Source organism: Sphaerodactylus townsendi, linkage group LG03 (genome assembly GCF_021028975.2).
Source record: "Sphaerodactylus townsendi isolate TG3544 linkage group LG03, MPM_Stown_v2.3, whole genome shotgun sequence".
Taxonomy (NCBI): Eukaryota; Metazoa; Chordata; class Lepidosauria; order Squamata; family Sphaerodactylidae; genus Sphaerodactylus; species Sphaerodactylus townsendi.
Genome location: NC_059427.1, coordinates 170939500 through 170956944, shown reverse-complemented (window position 1 = coordinate 170956944; position 17445 = coordinate 170939500). Strand labels below are relative to the sequence as shown.

The following is a 17445-nucleotide window of genomic DNA, read 5'->3' as shown; positions in this document are numbered from 1 at the left end:
CAGCAGTTATGGAAGCCAAGCAGTTGTGGAAGTGCGCAGACCTTTCTTTGAAGAACCAAACTCAAAGGAAACCAATTCTATACTTACAGCAGAAGCCAGCTGTGCCTTGCACGGATTGATGGAATCAACCATGATGCCAGTAACCCCCTTCCTATCAGGGAAACTTGTCCACTTTGTTTTAAGAATTGGAAATGGATTTAAACTTATTCAACAAAGAGTCTGTATGCTATTTTAGAAATTAAAAGACAGGCTGCTTGAAACATGGGGTCAGATCCGGAGACCATCCTGGGTTTATCATCTCAATATTTCATAAGAACATAAGAACATAAGAACTAGCCTGCTGGATCAGACCAGAGTCCATCTAGTCCAGCATTCTGCTACTCGCAGGGGCCCACCAGGTGCCTTTGGGAGCTCACATGCAGGAGGTGAAAGCAATGGCCTTCTGCTGCTGCTGCTCCTGAGCACCTGGTCTGCCAAGGCATTTGCAATCTGAGATCAAGGAGGATCAAGATTGATAGCCATAGATTGACTTCTCCTCCATAAATCTGTCCAAGCCCTTTTTAAAGCTATCCAGGTTAGTGGCCATCACCACCTCCTGTGGCAGCATATTCCAAACACCAATCACACGTTGTGTGAAGAAGTGTTTCCTTTTATTAGTCCTAATTCTTCCCCCCAGCATTTTCAATGAATGCCCCCTGGTTCTAGTATTGTGAGAAAGAGAGAAAAATTTCTCTCTGTCAACATTTTCTACCCCATGCATAATTTTATAGACTTCAATCATATCCCCCCTCAGACGTCTCCTCTCCAAACTAAAGAGTCCCAAACGCTGCAGCCTCTCCTCATAAGGAAGGTGCTCCAATCCTTCAATCATCCTCGTTGCCCTTCTCTGCACTTTTTCTATCTCTTCGATATCCTTTTTGAGATGTGGCGACCAGAACTGGACACAGGACTCCAAGTGCGGTCGCACCACTGCTTTATATAAGGGCATGACAATCCTTGCAGTTTTATTATCAACTCCTTTCCTAATGATCCCCAGCATAGAGTTTGCCTTTTTCACAGCTGCCATGCATTGAGTTGACATTCCCATGGAACTAGCAACTAAGACGCCCAAATTTCAAGTCCTTAACATACTGTAAGCTTCATCACATCAGACTGATGATGCTCCTCCTGACCCCAAGCAATGTAGTCTGCCAAGGAAGAGAGACTATGCTTTACTGCCCCAGATGTTCCTTTTTTCCTGCAAAGTTAAGCAGACAAAGCAGAACACAGAGGACTTGGGGGAAAGCGACAAGCTGGAAAGCCTGCTATGAAACCTGGGGGAAGAGACAGTTGAAATGTAACCCCTCTGCTGTGGCTAAAGTGGCTCACAGGTGCCCCTGGAGAGAGAACCAGGCAATACTCTTATTTGGGCATTTGCTCAAAGACGTTTCTTTGCCCATAGACGGGGCCTCCTGGGATTCTGAAATCCAGCAGTTTAATGAAATGTGGAAATTGCTGCGTTTGGCAGATTGCAGCAGGATTTTGCAGCTGCAAGATAACCGATGGGCACAATTCCGGGCAGTGTCCAACAATGAAAAAATTTGTGCCTTGGTATGCCAATGTTGTACCTGGAATAGTGTGTACAGTTCTGGGCACCGCAGTTCAAGGATATTGACAAGCTGGAACGGGCCCAGAGCAAGGCAACCAAAATGGTAAAAGGTCTGGAATCCATTTGGAGAGCTGGTTTTGTTTAGTTTGGTGAAGAGAAGATTAAAAGGTAACATGATAGCCATGTTTAGATATTTGAACGGATGTCATGTTGGTGAGGGAGCAAGCTTGTTTTCTGCTGCTCCAGAGACTAGGACCAGGAGTAATGGGTTCAAGGTGAAGAAAAAGAGATTCCATCTAAACATCAGGAAAAACTTCCTGACAGCAAGGGCTGTTTGACAGTGGAATGCACTACGTCGGAGAGTGGTGGAGTCTCCTTCTTTGGAGATTTTAAACAGAGGCTTGATGGCCATCTGTCAGGAGTGCTTTGATTGTGTTCCTGCATTGCAGGGGGTTGGACTTGATGGCCCTTGGGGTCTCTTCCAACTTTGTGATTCTACCTACATACTGTGCATTCCTGCAAAAACCGTGAACACTTTGAGTAACATCTTCCCATAAATTGTTTTGTGGTTGCTCCTCTATGGAGAAAGAGCGGCTTTATGACAACTTTGGCATTTTACCCAAGTCTTCTCTGTACCCCATTACTGACACCAGTACAAGTCTCAATGTCCAGTCTGACCGTGCTCCCCCAGCCACTTCAGTAGCCTTTAACTCCTCCACTGACCTAACTACACCACCATTGTAAAGACATATTTAATCACAAAAAAACTAGTTCAGCGATAAATCTCTCTCCCCCAGGGAACTGTAACACCGGGAGGGCAGCCAAAGTGGTAGAGCAGTTATACTGTTGGACCAGGACCTAATAAATAATAGCTAAGTTCTAACAAGTTCACCCCTTCATAGTATTTTCAAGGCAAGAATGGAGCAGAAGTGATCTGCCATTGCCTGCCTCTATGTAGCAACCCTGGACTTCTTTGATGATTTCTCATCCAGAGTACTAACCATGGCCAACCTGGATGAGTTCATGAGCTCTAATGAGCTCAGTCTAGTCTAGGCCATCCAGGTCAGGACTCAGGCTGCTCTTGGGAGACTCAAGGGTGACTATGCTGCCCACTCATTTCTCAACCTAACCTACCTCACAGGGTTGTCTTTATGAGGACAAAATGGAGAAGGGGGGATGAGGTAAGCCGTTTTGGGTTCCCATTAGGGAGAAAAACACAGTCTAAGTATCTAAATGTCAAACAATTCCTCAGCACCTCACGATTCCCAGAATTCTTTGGGTGGAGAGCTAAATAGGCATCAAACTGAAATATGCTCATTCTATAGATATCTTCTAAAGTTCTCCCTGTCCCCTATCTAGACCTGACTAGCCATAATATTAAAGGCAGAATGCAACCTGAACCATCCATCTCTGCAGTTCACCCTCTGGTCCAACTAAGTAAACTTCTGGCTGCTTGGGAAGGTGCAGTTTCCATAGGAAAAAAGTTTGGACCAGAGGAGGACACTTAACTCTCTCCTCATCCTCCAGTTTTCCCCTCACACATGCAAAATATCAGGGTTTTCAAAAGCAGTTTGAGATTAGGGTTGCCAACTTTTGAGGTCAAGCACTTCTGGTAGGGATCAGGCCTCGGGTGGTGCCTAGCAGATCTTGAAAACCCAGCAGATCTTGAAAGGAGATGGCTAAAGTTTTTTGTTCACTACTGTCATGGACTGAACGTGAGCTAACATGTGGGTGTACTGGATTCCAGGAAAGCATGAAGAAGCCACGTACAGGAGGAGAACTGGATCCCCAAACTCCAAGCAGTAGATGGAAATCTGGGTTTACAACTGATCCCTGGACAATAAAGATCAGTTCACTTGGAGAGAATGGCCCCTTTGGAAGGTGGACTCTATGGCATTATACCCCACTAAAGTAACTTCCATTCCCCAGACCCTGCTTTCCTCGGGCTCTACCCCAAAAATCTCCAGGTATTTCCCAACCTGGAATTGGCAACCCTAAAGTGGAAGATGAGAATTGTCTTCACAGCTGTCATGCAGCCAAATTCCTTTGCAGCCCGTTCCCTTCCTCCTTGTTCTTTTAATCTGGCAAACAGCCTGGATTTTACTTTAAAAAGACTCAGAGATACTTAGGTTGCCCCCACCGGGAAGAGGGGTCTCAATTAAGCAACCTTGCTGATGTGCTATGACAGTCTTCTGCTTGTGGGGAAAAGAAGAGCATAGTTAAAACCTCCATGGGTGTGCTGGAAGTGGTTCACGTTGGATCCCAGCTGTAAGAGAGAGCTCGGCTTAAGTCTAAGGCAAAGCAAGCTGTATAAAGAGCATCCCAAGCCATGGGAGAAAGCACAGGCCGTGCTGAGCTCACAAGGTAACACCAAAGGCAGATTGCAAAAGCCTAACGCCTCAGGGATCTAGGCAAGGCAGCAGTGATGAGGACCAGGAATGGTCTATCGGATTGGGTCGGGCTGGTTGCAGGTCAGGTGGTGGTTCCCATGGCCACAACCAATCAGAAGGAGCCAGAGTCGCCAAGTGTCCCAAGGGACATGCCTTTTTCGTGGGTGATGCTGCAAGAATCAGGGGATGGAGGTGGTCAATATCCAACCCACCCACAGCAGCCCAGGAGCACTTACCCCTTTGCCACCTTCGGACGTGGGTGATGCAGGTGGTTCAAGAATCTCTTTTTCGGTCATACTGCATGGAAAGAGATGCAAAAATAAAAAGTCTCAGAGAAGACTCGGGAACCTTTGCTGTTTCTGAGGGAGGGGGAAAAAGCAGAGCTCTTCCAGCAGGGGTGGATCTCTGGCAAGCCACTTGGAGTAGCACAGCAAAGACCACCGTAGGAGCTCAGTTGGGGCCCATCAATGACTGGTGTTGCTCCCTGGACCTGTGACATCGCTGAACAAGGCCCAAACTAAACCCCCACAGTGTTTGTTTTGGTCCCAGCCAGCAAGTAATTAGTGTCTCTTTGCTCGGATTAACAGAAAATCTTGAATCTGCCCTGTTAGCCAGAAGTTCAGGCGGAGAAGAGAGGCATTCTATTGACCTCAGGTATGACCTTACAGACTCGAGCCATACTTCCCCAGATACTTGGCTATGCCCTGTGGTGAAAAGAAGTACACCTAAGTGGGACAGCATCGGCTGTGTTGTCAACAGGACTGTAAGGATCAGGAGGGATGTAATCCACATTGCGGCCAGTTTAAGGATGGATGAAGGGCTGGGAGAGGTCATATGGATTCCCATCCTGACTCAGCTCAGGGGACAGAACTCAGCCATCCTGGATGCTCACTGAGCCAAGCAAATCATGCAACAAGCTTTTAAGAAAAGTTGAATTGCTGTATAGTAAGATGGGGGGATTTTTGCTGGGGGCGGGGGGGCGGGCAGTGTTGCCTGGCAGGCCTGGATGGACTTAATTAGGAGACAGAAAGGCTCAGTCAGGGATTAGACCTGGAAACTAAATTTTCATGTTCATGTGTTTGTGTCCATGTTTAGCCCTGCCGCCAAGGAAGAGTGCCTCTGAGCACAAACAGAGTCTCTCTTACACTGGTAGGGTTTGTCACATTTTAACGTATCAATTATCCACCATTCGCTTCACTAATGGAACTATATGGGATATCCAGGGACTTAGTGGGATAATACAGAAAACAACTAGTTGATGCATAGCTGCATTGTTTTAAATATGTAAAGGCGGAACAGCTGTTTCCACACAGACGTTTTGTTTGTCCCCTGAGCAGTGCTGTTTTGGAAAGCATCCACATGGTCTTGTCCTCTTTTTTTGTCCCACCTCTGTGTTTCCCCCCTGCATTCCTACAACCTGGTTTAAGACAACCCTGTTGGCTTTTGGACAGGTGTGCCTTGCCATTTTTCTCACCTCAAGTCCTGCAGTGGTCATTCCTTCCTTCCCTATACAGTCTATCTATTTCTTCAAATTGGTACCAGCTGTATCTCCATAACAGGGGTCTGCAACCTGTGGCTCTCCAGATGTTCATGGACTACAATTCCCATCAGCCCCTGCCAGCATGGTCAATTGCAGACCCCTGCTCTATAACGTTACAACATTCTAATGGCAAAGCAATTCCAACAAATGTGCAAATCCACAGCTTTCACTATTTTAAAAGAAAGTTAGCCTTGCCCTTTTGGTTGTGGAGATAGAAGGGGAAAGATATTGGCTGCACATTTACCCTTATAACTCCACAGTCAAAAGGGTTAGAGTAATTTTTCATTCAGAAAAATTAAATCTGACCATTGTGGGAGTAGACTGGTAATAACAACAGCATGAAAACATTATAACAATTCAAGATAAACTTGGAAAAGCCCTTCTGTTAGGAGGAGGGCAGAATGGCTTCCACAGAGGCAAGAAAAGCGAACAGAAGATTGCAAAAGAAAGTTCAATATGGATCCTCTGATGCCACTGTGACGCCACAGCAAGACACATTCCTCTGCCCCATGCTCAGATCTATCTCCGTCTGGCAGCAGCTTATAAGAACAATCACAGGTGTCTTTATTTATACATAGCCTTATTTATATGTAGCCTACACCGTTACTTTTGTTTTCATAATGAAACGGGACACCACCGCCCATTGCTTTGACAAAGACATCTTGATCTCAAAATATTTTGCTCTGCTACCTGCACAAATCTTTCCCCATCCCAGCGCACATTCTTTAAATTTAAAGCTGGACAACAATGCAAAATTCTCCCAACAAGCAGCTCCTGATTCTGTTTAGCTTCTTATTAGAAATAGCTGGCAACGAGATTGGGTTCATGATCCATCCCTCCCCATCCCTCTTTTATTGGACCGAGTTTGTGAATGGGTGAGCAATCTGACCCACCAATGAGTAACCACAATCAATGCTTACCAGTGGCATTCCTGCCTAGGGACAGGGTCACGTGGGGGGGCGCCAACATTTCAGGGTCGTTTGTGTGTTTTTAAACGTTTTAAGTGTTTTTTCACGTTCTGGCCTGCAGGGGGCGCATTTTAAAACCCAAATACCTTGCATTCACATTTGTTCATATTTGGGCAGGACATAATCGGACAATTTTTGTCCGAATGTGCCCAAATTTGCCCAGATTCTAGCCGAATCTGCTATTTGTTTCATCTGAATCTCCAACCCTCAAAAGTGATGCTGTTTCAGGGTGGGGGAGAATCCACCCCCAAACAGCATCACTTTCAATTTTGTTTTAACCGGGGACCCCAGATTCTCCCTTTAAGGTAGATTTAAAAGAAGAATCTGAACTCCCTAGTTTAAACCCCATTGAAAGTGATGCTGTTTGGGGGTGGATTCCACTGGAGATGTTTTGTGAGAGATGATGCTGACATTTGTTTGGTAAATGTTTTGCTAGGGATGATTTGTGAGAGATTTACATGCTTAATACCCACTTGCACTGACTTGGAGTTGTTTCTCAGGCTAGCAACCTACCTCATAGGGTTGTTGTGATTAGGAAATTAGGAAAAGAGTTGGTGGGGAGAGAGCCATGTATGTTTTGATGGGAGTGGGAGGTGTTTTGTGAGCTGGTAAAAAATCATTGTTTGGTCATGGTGGGGGAGGGTGGCCGCCCATACGCCGGGGGGGGGGCGCCAAACTAAGGTTTTGTCCCTGGGCGCCAGTTTGCCTAGATACGCCCCTGGTGCTTACGCTTCTAGGATTAAGAAGCGCTTCCAGGCAGGCTCGAAGTTTCAATTTTAGAAGTAAGGCAGAAAAGGATACTTCCAGGAGGGGAGAAACAACTGAAAGGGATCAGAGTCTGGTCATGCCTTCCAATGTCTTGCCAGTATTCACTAGACTCCCTTGTGGCTGTGAATACATCCATCTGGCCATATTTCAGAGATGGAACCTAATGAAGCAACTGGCACATCTCTGCCAGGCAGGGAGAGTGCCGGGGCAGTCATATCTAGATGGTGGATCAATTACAGCCAGTAATTGATGGAATTATATGTGTCAATGTTTCCCTATGGGGGAAAAAAGTCTACTCAGAGTAAAACTAGGACTTCAAGGACGAAGCTATCCTGGAAAGCTTTTGGATGCTAGTTTTTGCACAGAGAGAGAGAGTTTAAAAACTTTGTCCATGGAAAAAAGCTACAGACCACCTGAATTGGCTCCAGGTTACCAAGTGCAGAAGATGGGAAGGTCCCTGGTCAGCCTATGCAGAAAATTTCATTTCAGATGTTCTTGATATTGGAGATGATTAGTAGGTCTTTGGTAGAAATGGTGGTGGGACGGGGAACACTGATCCAGTGTGGCAGGGGTCCTCAATGCAGTAGCAGCAGCAGCAGTGGCGTAGTGGCTAAGAGCAGTGGCTAAGAGCAGGTGCACTCTGATCTGGAGGAGCCGGGTTTGATTCCCAGCTCTGCCGCTTGAGCTGTGGAGGCTTATCTTGGGGATTCAGGTTAGCCTGTGCACTCCCACATACGCCAGCTGGGTGACCTTGGGCTAGTCACAGCTTTTTGGAGCTCTCTCAGCCCCACCCACCTCACAGGGTGTTTGTTGTGGGGGGTGGGGAAGGGAAAGGAGATTGTAAGCCCCTTTGAGTCTCCTACAGGAGAGAAAGGGGGGATATAAATCCAAACTCTTCTTCTTCTTCTTCTTCTTCTTCTTCTTCTTCTTCTTCTTCTTCTTCTTCTTCTTCTTCTTCTTCTTCTTCTTCTTCTTCTTCTTCTTCTTCTTCTTCTTCTTCTTCTTCTTCTTCTTCTACCCTTGGGCACCATGTTGTCCACTGATACCTTTCTGGCACCTGTCAAGTGTTTTTGGGAAGTGGGTGGGGTCAGGTAGGACTTCTGCCTAGCAGTGCTTTCGATTGGTTATGCAGATTTTTAAAAACGTTGCTTTGGCAGCAGCTCCTACAGCAGCACAAGGAACTAGCGACACTTTGTTACTGAAGTTAAGCTGTGGCAATCATTTTGTGGCTGGCTCTGCCTCCTGTGGCAGCCATTTTATTGCTGTACCCACCATACCGTGCCAGAATTCAAAATGTGCCTGCAAGGTCAAAAAAGGTTGGGGGACCCCTGCAGTATGGTGTGGCTTTCCTTTCCTCTCTCCACAACAGACACCTTGTGAGGTAGGTGGGGCTGAGAGAGCCCCAAAGAACCGTGACTAGCCCGAGGTCACCCAGCAGGAATGTAGGGCTGCGGAAACACATCTGGTTCACCAGATAAGCCTCTGCCACTCAGGTGGAGGAGTGGGGAATGAAACCGGTTCTCCAGATTAGAATCCACCTGTTCTTAACCACTACACCATACTGGCTCTCATCCCTTCTCCTCTCAAGTGCTCCACCCCATCTCTTAACATGACATCTTGTGACAACAATAGGCATGCATCTGTCCCCTTGAGAGTGCAACCAGAAGAGTGTGCAAATGACAGAAAAGAATTCCTTGTGCACTTGCCTTCTGGTCTCCATTTTGAGGCCACCTGACACACCAGAGAGCAGTGGTGACACATGACAGCAAGCCATGGTTAGGTCCACCACCCTATTTCACATTCACATGGCATTTCTAACAGGAATGATGAAAATACCTTTTAGTCTTGAATGCAACACAGAAAGCTGGAGAGCGCTAACTGCAACACAGAATAAACATTTAGCCAATGTAAGCTTTTTCACATTCAAATTCTCTATGAGAAACTGTTTTAAAAAAAACATGGTTTGAGCATTGTTCATGGAAAGGGTTAAAACCGGCCCTCCCAGGGTCATGCCTCCCAGAGAGTAAATGCACCACTAAGAACGAAGGAGGAACTTGGCGCTTTTAATTTTTAACTTCACTGCACCCATATCTTCTGGGAGAAGCAATCACGGTTGTTTCTTTTCACTGGATTTTAGAACATTATCCCCGCAGTTCATGCGATCATTAAATGCTTGCCTGCACATTCAATGTCTTTCTTATTCCAAGACAAGCTAATAAAGGAAGATAAAAAAGCAGAATGCGGCCAGAAGAATTATTTCTTATTATCCTTCTGAGAAGTACAGATGCACAAAGTCACAATGTTGTGTTGGTAGCACGTTTAGGCTGAATCTGCCGCTAGCCCTGAGCTACCCTCTCAAGCGCAATCCAAAGTATTCTTTATTGTGAAGTTGTTGGACCATTCCACTGGTGAGGCCGGGGTCTGAATCGTGTTTATTCAGGTTGAGTGCAGAACCTGAGATGCAGAAAACTGAAAAGGGAACAGCAGCATTTTCGACTAGGCTGTAAGTCTTAAAATAATTTCTGAAAACACTCTCTTGGAACACAGTGAAAGCAAAATGACTATTTGGTTACAAGAAGAATGACTTCTTGCAAAAAGTCATGGGAGGTGCAGTTTGGTGAGGCTTTCTGGGAATTCTGTTGTGAGTCTCTGGCCCCGCTCACGGAACTACAGATCCCACAGGTTGCTGGAGAGAGGGGCCAGCAAACCAGCTTTTCCCATCCCCATCAATTTGATAACATGGAGGTCACAAAGATGATCGTCCCCAGCGCTTCTACTCCCAGCTGGTTTCCCAAGGAAGCTTGGGTTGATTTCTCAGAATTTGACATACCGGTACTTAAATTATGGGAGACAGGAGAGAACTGAGAATTCTGAAAGGAGTTCATACACACAAAAAAGAAATAACTACACTGTGAGATCCAATGGAGTCCAGCACTGAAGAGACAGAAGCACGGTATTTAATTTCTGGAGAGACAGCTGTTGTGCCCTCAGCCCGCGGGGCAGCCATGCTGGCTGCTTTGGAAGTGCTTATATTTAACCCTGGAGCAAGTAAAGCACAAGACATGGTTGCTCAGCAGCGAGTCGGAGTCAGTCCGCACATGTTCATAGGTGCTTTTGTTACAATTATTCCAGGTATTTGAAACCTGATGCTGAAAATTAAGGGTCTGATGCTGATCCGAAGCCCCAATCCAGCCCTAACGGAGACTGGAACCTGGACCGCTGAAATGTGATTGTAAAATCCTCCTTCCTGTACCGTCAGCCACACATTCAGAAACCTAGTATGAGCACCATTTGTCACACACCAGAATCCTGATATTTGTGCATTCATGACTGCCTGTTTTTCTCTTGCGCGCACTCACGGCAGGAGAAGGTGGGAAGTACTCTAAGTGCCACATATGAAAAACACGCTCCTTTCCATATATCCAAGTTCTCTAAAAATTATCAAGTTTCTCACCAAGACAGAAGCCAAACCCCAACATCACAGCAGAGAGAAACTTCTGGTTCCCTGCATGGGTACCCCTGGACCTTTAGTTTTGCTTAAGTGTTCTACCTCACCCTCTGATGACACAGGAAGGGAGCGGCCCAGATGTTCCCCGGGCCTATGCCTGCCATTGCTGTCGTCATTTGTAACTAAGCAGAAAGGCATTTAGGCTTTCCAGCACGTAGCTGCTCTGGCATCTCTGTACCCACTAATGGATCCAAAGTTCTGGCAGTGGCCATAACAGCGCCTGTGAGAGTCAGATTCTGAGAGGTTTCATTAGAGCCACTAAGCCTTTTGCTTACCTGGTCATGTAGTCTATATGGGCTATGAGACTGACACAAGGCCTTTAGGGTAAAACCGAGGTAGTCACAGGCTCTGGTTTCAAATTCCCATGTCTTTGGCCTTCAACATTTCAAAAACTGCCACCACCACCCCAGAACAACATGTGACTCGTATTTCAGGCCGAAAGCTTCAACTTACAATTTATGTCTGGAGCTGTTCTGAGGACCACAATGCCTGCTTTACAAGTCTCAAAAGGTAGCCAGGCCACTAGCTTCCTCCCTTTTGATGTTTATCAATTGTCCAACTGCCATGTGGAGCAGCAGCGGCGTAGGAGGTTAAGAGCTCATGTATCTAATCTGGAGGAACCGGGTTTGATTCCCAGCTCTGCCGCCTGAGCTGTGGAGGCTTATCTGGGGAATTCAGATTAGCCTGTACACTCCCACACATGCCAGCTGGGTGACCTTGGGCTAGTCACAGCTTCTCGGAGCTCTCTCAGCCCCACCTACCTCACTGGGTGTTTGTTGTGAGGGGGGGAAGGGCAAGGAGATTGTCAGCCCCTTTGAGTCTCCTGCAGGAGAGAAAGGGGGGATATAAATCCAAACTCTTCTTCTTCTCTTCTTCATGTGACAAAAATCAGGGAATCTCAAAACTTCAACTCCAAAAGCACCAGCTCGGAGCTTGTGGTGGCTCCCAATACACGCTCTGGCCTAGAAACTTCCATAAACACTACTTTTTTAAGAGCGACACACCCTTCCATTCTCTCTCCGCTCCCTGCCAGAACGGGAGATTCGGCCATCTTCAACTGCTAACAGGGAGCCATGCGTCATTTCATCTACCTCTGTAAGCAACACAGGACAGTTAGGTTTACAGAGTGGAGGAAATGAAGAGCTAAAAAGGAGCCAGAGCTTTTTTTTTTTGGGGGGGGGGGGAAAGGCAGGGTCACATTTCTCAATTGTCGGAGCCTAGAAGAGACCTCAGGAAGAGACCTCAATTGTCGGAATCTAGAAGAGACCCCCCTATGCTCCAGTAGCTAGGGGTAATAACGGCCAGGAGCAGGGAAGCAAGCCACTTACCTTCCAGGATAAAAGCTCACACAAGCTGCCGATTCAGTTCTTCCAAAAGCATCAGGCGGTCCTCCTCCAAACTCAGCTCTTTCCTCGTCCTAACAACATCTCCCTTTCAGGGAACCATGGAGGAAAAAGAGTTCTCAGGTTTTAACTTGCAAAAGTTTGCCGTCCCAGTGCCACAAGGAACTAGAATGACAGGGCGAGAAGGGGAAAGACAGCTGCCATCCATTGGGAGGGCTGACACAGAGAAATTGGACACTGGACAGCAGTTTGGACATGACTTGTAGGCCAAAGTTCTTGAGACAGCAACGCAGCAGCTTGGCCCACCGGTGGGGATTGGAGAGGGGTGGGAATCGTCGCAGATATGGGCAAGGGAGGTGGGGCAAAAGTTGCACGGGTCCCAGAAGAGGGAAATCACGTCCAAGAGACAGGGACTCTTACCAATTCAATGCTGCATGATCTGCATCTCAGAAAATAAGGGATTGTTGGAATGTGGAAGCAATGCCTGATTCTACTAAGCCTCTCCATTTTGCACCTACATCATTCTGGCCCAAAGGGCTTTGCTAATCCCTTGCGCTTGGCAGTGCAGTTATGCATGTGGACCAAATAAACAGACAGCCTACTTTTTTTTAAGAACCTAAGAAAGAGTCTGCTGGATCAGACCAGAGTCCATCTAGTCCAGCACTCTGCTACTCGCAGTGGCCCACCAGGTGCCTTGGGGAGCTCACATGTGGGATGTGAAAGCAAGGGCCTTCTGCTGCTGCTGCTGCTCCCGAGCACCTGGTCTGCGAAGGCATTTGCAATCTGAGATCAAGGAGGATCAAGATTGGTAGCCATAGATTGACTTCTCCTCCATAAATCTGTCCAAGCCCTTTTTAAAGCTATCCAGGTTAGTGGCCATCACCACCTCCTGTGGCAGCATATTCCAAACACCAATCACACGTTGCGTGAAGAAGTGTTTCCTTTTATTAGTCCTAATTCTTCCCCCCAGCATTTTCAACGAATGCCCCCTGGTTCTAGTATTGTGAGAAAGAGAGAAAAATGTCTCTCTGTCAACATTTTCTACCCCATGCATAATTTTGTAGACTTCAATCATATCCCCCCTCAGACGTCTCCTCTCCAAACTAAAGAGTCCCAAACGCAGCAGCCTCTCCTCATAAGGAAGGTGCTCCAATCCTTCAATCCTTTTGGAGCGGGGGTTGCATTGACCATGTCACCTGCATCCAAGGGGGGAAAAGCGACCCTTTATTTCCCATTGGCAGTCAAGTGCAGCAATGAAGAGAACAGGCAGAAAATGCAAGACACTTTTTAAAAGTCTCCTTCCCCCTATGGACTAATTTTTAAAAGGCAATTGGGAATTTTAAAATTACTCCAAGACAATCAGAGTATACACTGCGAGATGCAATGAAAATGTAAGCGGGGGAGGCATGAAACAGGACAAGGTGCTTAACTTCATCATGATTGAGGAATATATGGAGTACGGCTTCTCAAAGCAAGGAAGCAAAGCTTCTAGTGGGGGAAAGGAAGAAGGGGAGGGGCACCCTTTCAATCCACCCCTGCAATCCACTAAAACTGAAAAAAAGCCCCAGTCTAAAAGGTTAGGGATATATGTGTATATCGATTATTAAAAGGATGCATCTCCATAACTGCAAAGCAGTGAAAACAGACAGGAAACTGTAACAGTGTCTCAAGGGCCCCTTCCGCACACGCAAAATAATGCGTTTTCAAACCACTTTCACAACTGTTTGCAAGTGGATTTTGCCATTCCGCACAGCTTCAAAGAGCACTGAAAGCAGTTTGAAAGTGCATTATTCTGCATGTGCGGAATGAGCCAAGGTCAAATAAAGTCACTGGAAAGAAGAGTATTGCTGAATGAGCAACCATGTTTAGTTTACCTGACATAGCCTACAAAGTGGCCACAATCTGGGTAGCAGCGCTTGAAGTACATGGCAGGATGATCTGTGTAATAAAGTAGGCTTAATGATTTCATAGCGATAGCCTTCAATTTACCAGTTCTGTTGCTTATTATGTCTATTCCCCTTTTACGGTTTTCAAAGGTTTTGTCTTCCCTTCAGTATTTATGCTTCGATTCAGTTTCCTTTATATTCCCTTATTTTTTGTGTTCCCAAACTGCCTTGAACCAGTAGGTTGGATCGCAGAGTTACAAGTATAACAGCACAGTTCGGTTTATTAATTTGTAAATTTAGAAGGAAATAGTAAGTGGATGGATATTAAGGGGTGATCCGTCATCTAAATATATTATAATTTTACACAGTATGAAACATAGTTTTTAACCTAAAAAGATGGAACTTTATATAGCACTTTTAGGAAGTATTCTCTCTGAAGTTACAGTTTTAATCTTCATATATATTGTATTTCTACTGAAACAGATAAATGGCTAATGCAGATCATTGTTTATTCAAACTGGTCGTTGACTGTAATAAACGAATGAACCAGTAGGTTTTGCTTTTTATTTCCTTTCAGAAACTTATCTATTGTTTTAATATCCTTTAATATATTTTATCTTTAATCTGATTTGCCTTATTCTGGGCTGTGACCATAATAAAGACTGACTTGACTCATGTTCAGTTGTAATTAATTTACACATTTGACTATGTTTAGACTATATTAATTTACACAATTAATTTACATTTGACTATTTTTAGTTGTAATTAATTTATTTTTATTATATGTTCTTTTATTAACTGGCAAAAGGTAAAGGTAGTTCTTTGTGCAACCACCAGGTCCTTACTGACCCATGAGGTGATGACAAATCACATTTACTAGGCAGACTATATTATGGGGTGGTTTGCCATTGCCTTTAGCCCCAGCAAACTTGGAAGTCATTTTACTGACCTCAGAAGGATGGAAGGCTGAATCAACCTTGAGTCAACTACCTGAAACCGGAGCAGCAGTGGCGTAGGAGGTTAAGAGCTCGTGTATCTAATCTGGAGGAACCGGGTTTGATTCCCAGCTCTGCCGCCTAAGCTGTGGAGGCTTATCTGAGGAATTCAGATTACCCTGTGCACTCCCACACACGCCAGCTGGGTGACCTTGGGCTAGTCACAGCTTCTCGGAGCTCTCTCAGCCCCACCTACCTCACAGGGTGTTTGTTGTGAGGGGGGAAGGGCAAGGAGATTGTAAGCCCCTTTGAGTCTCCTGCAGGAGAGAAAGGGGGGATATAAATCCAAACTCTTCTTCTTCTTCTTCCTTTGGGATTGAACTCAGGTCATGGGCAGAGCTTTGAATGCAGAACTGCAGCTTACCACTCAGCACCATCAGATGATGGCAAAATTCCTTGTTGGTGATTTATGGTAACTCAGGAAATCTGTAAAATATAGTGGATTACTTAAATCAGGCTATGGCTAAATTATTTATTAAATTTGATAAACCGCCCACCCCCAAAGGGCTCTGGATCTATGAAAGGAATAGCAGATTCACTTAGTTTAATGGGATTGCTGTAATTTACCAGACGTTTTGACATTTTACTTTATTTTCTGGATTTTGCTTTTAAGGATTGAGGCTTCAAGATATGTGCGTATATTATATTAACCGCGTTATCTCACAATTTGTCGAAGTTATTATTGTTGAAATGACAATGGGCCACTTACAAAGACGTGGTCAAAACCTGTTTAGTTCTTTGCTTTATTCCAAGGAGTGTTTTGCATTTCTTATTGACCTTGTGGCACTGCTATTCATTTATTAAAATGTATGTGCCCGTTTCCCCGAAAATAAGCCCTAGCATGATTTATCGGGACTTTTGGAGGATGCTTGAAATATAAGCCCTACTCCAAAAAGAAGCCCTAGTTATGTATTCCCCGACGCAGCTGATCTGGTCACGTAGGGGGCGCAAAATCATGATTAAAAATAAGACATCCCCTGAAAATAAGCCTTAACGCATCTTTTGGAGCAAAAATTAATATAAGACCCTGTCTTCTTTTCAGGGAAACACGGTATCATTGCTTTTTAAGAATGTATTTATTCATCCACATTTCCCCTCAACTTTTGGGGGGTGGGGTGGGGGTTGCGAGTGTCTTTCCTCATTGTGAAAAGTCTCCTCCAGGTCTAAACCTTGGGCTAGTCACAGCTCTTCTGAGCTCTCTCAGCCCCACCTACCTCACAGGGTGTTTGTTGTGAGAGGGGAAGGGCAAGGAGATTGTAAGCCCCTTTGAGTCTCCTGCAGGAGAGAAAAGGGGGATATAAATCCAAAATCTTCTTCTTCTTCTTCTAAACAGGAGTCTTGGCCTGGATAGCCCAAGATAGCCCAGTCTCATCAGATCTTGAAAGATAAGCAGAATTGGTCCTGCTTAGTACTTTATTATTATTATTTATTGGATTTAATACCGCCCTATCCCAGCAGGGCTTTGATGGGATATACCGCCCTATCCCAGCAGGGCTTTGATGGGAAACCACCAAGAAAGGCCAGGGTTCCTTCGCAGGCAATGGCAAACCACCTCTGTTTCTCTCTGCCTTGAACGTCCTGTGGAGTCAGCATAAGCTAGTTGCAACTCGACTGCACTTTCCACCATTGCTACACAGGAATCACCCAGAGCGATTCCAGAAAGGTGAATCCAGTGTTCACAGCAAGTTCTCCTTACCCTGTCCCAACCTAAACTCTATGGAGCAAGCCCAGTTAGTCACCCAGCCACCCATTCTTACCTGGCTTTCCCTCCAGACAGCCCAGTAAGGGAAAACCTTCAAGGACAGATCACTTCACGGATTAAAGGGCAGCAGCGTCTTTGGGTTTTACTTATGAAGCCCGGAGAGCTCATCGTTCCAGTTCATATTTGGCCTTAACCCCTATGGGTTGATGTACACAGATAGCACTTCACAAATAAAAACATAATGCCATCTTTGTTCAGCTGCAACACCACACAGGTAAGGCAGTGCAAGGACTAAAGAAAGAAATAATGTGCATTGCTGCCTACAATACAGAAAGAAGAGTTTGGATTTACACCCCCCCCCCCTTTCTCTCCTGTAAAGAGACTCAAAGGGGCTGACAATCTCCTTTCCCTTCCCCCTTCACAACAAACACCCCGTGAGGTGAGTGGGGCTGAGAGAGCTCCAAAGAACTGTGACTAGCCCAAGGTCACCCAACTGGCATGTGTTGGGAGTACACAAGCTGTGAAGGAATGGCTCCTCTCCCCCTTTTTCCTCCCCTTCTCCAATCAGGTATCATAGATTTGGAGGACTTGAAAATGCTAGAGGGACACCTGATCGGGGTGGGGCCTAGGAACTGATAAAACTGCTGGGAACAGAGGGGCAAGAGCTCTTTCTGCTGGGTCACTGAAGGGAGCAGACCTCTTGCCTGGGCTCTGGAGAGAGCAGCCATTTTGGGACCATGTGCTCACCTAGGAAGCT

General features: G+C 45.7%; 1 protein-coding gene across 1 annotated transcript in view; it reads right to left on the bottom strand.

Annotated features, from left to right (window-relative positions):
- Positions 1-12311, bottom strand: part of LOC125428023 (SH3 and cysteine-rich domain-containing protein 3-like) — a 31813-nt gene extending 19502 nt beyond the window's left edge. Inside the window, exons 1-2 of the mRNA XM_048487599.1 lie at positions 12091-12311; positions 4215-4275 (exon numbers count right to left, since the gene is read on the bottom strand). Of these exons, the coding sequence (XP_048343556.1) occupies positions 4215-4274 (60 nt within the window). The 5' untranslated portion in view covers position 4275; positions 12091-12311. The remainder of the gene's footprint in view (positions 1-4214; positions 4276-12090) is intronic.
- Positions 12312-17445: the final 5134 nt, after the last annotated feature.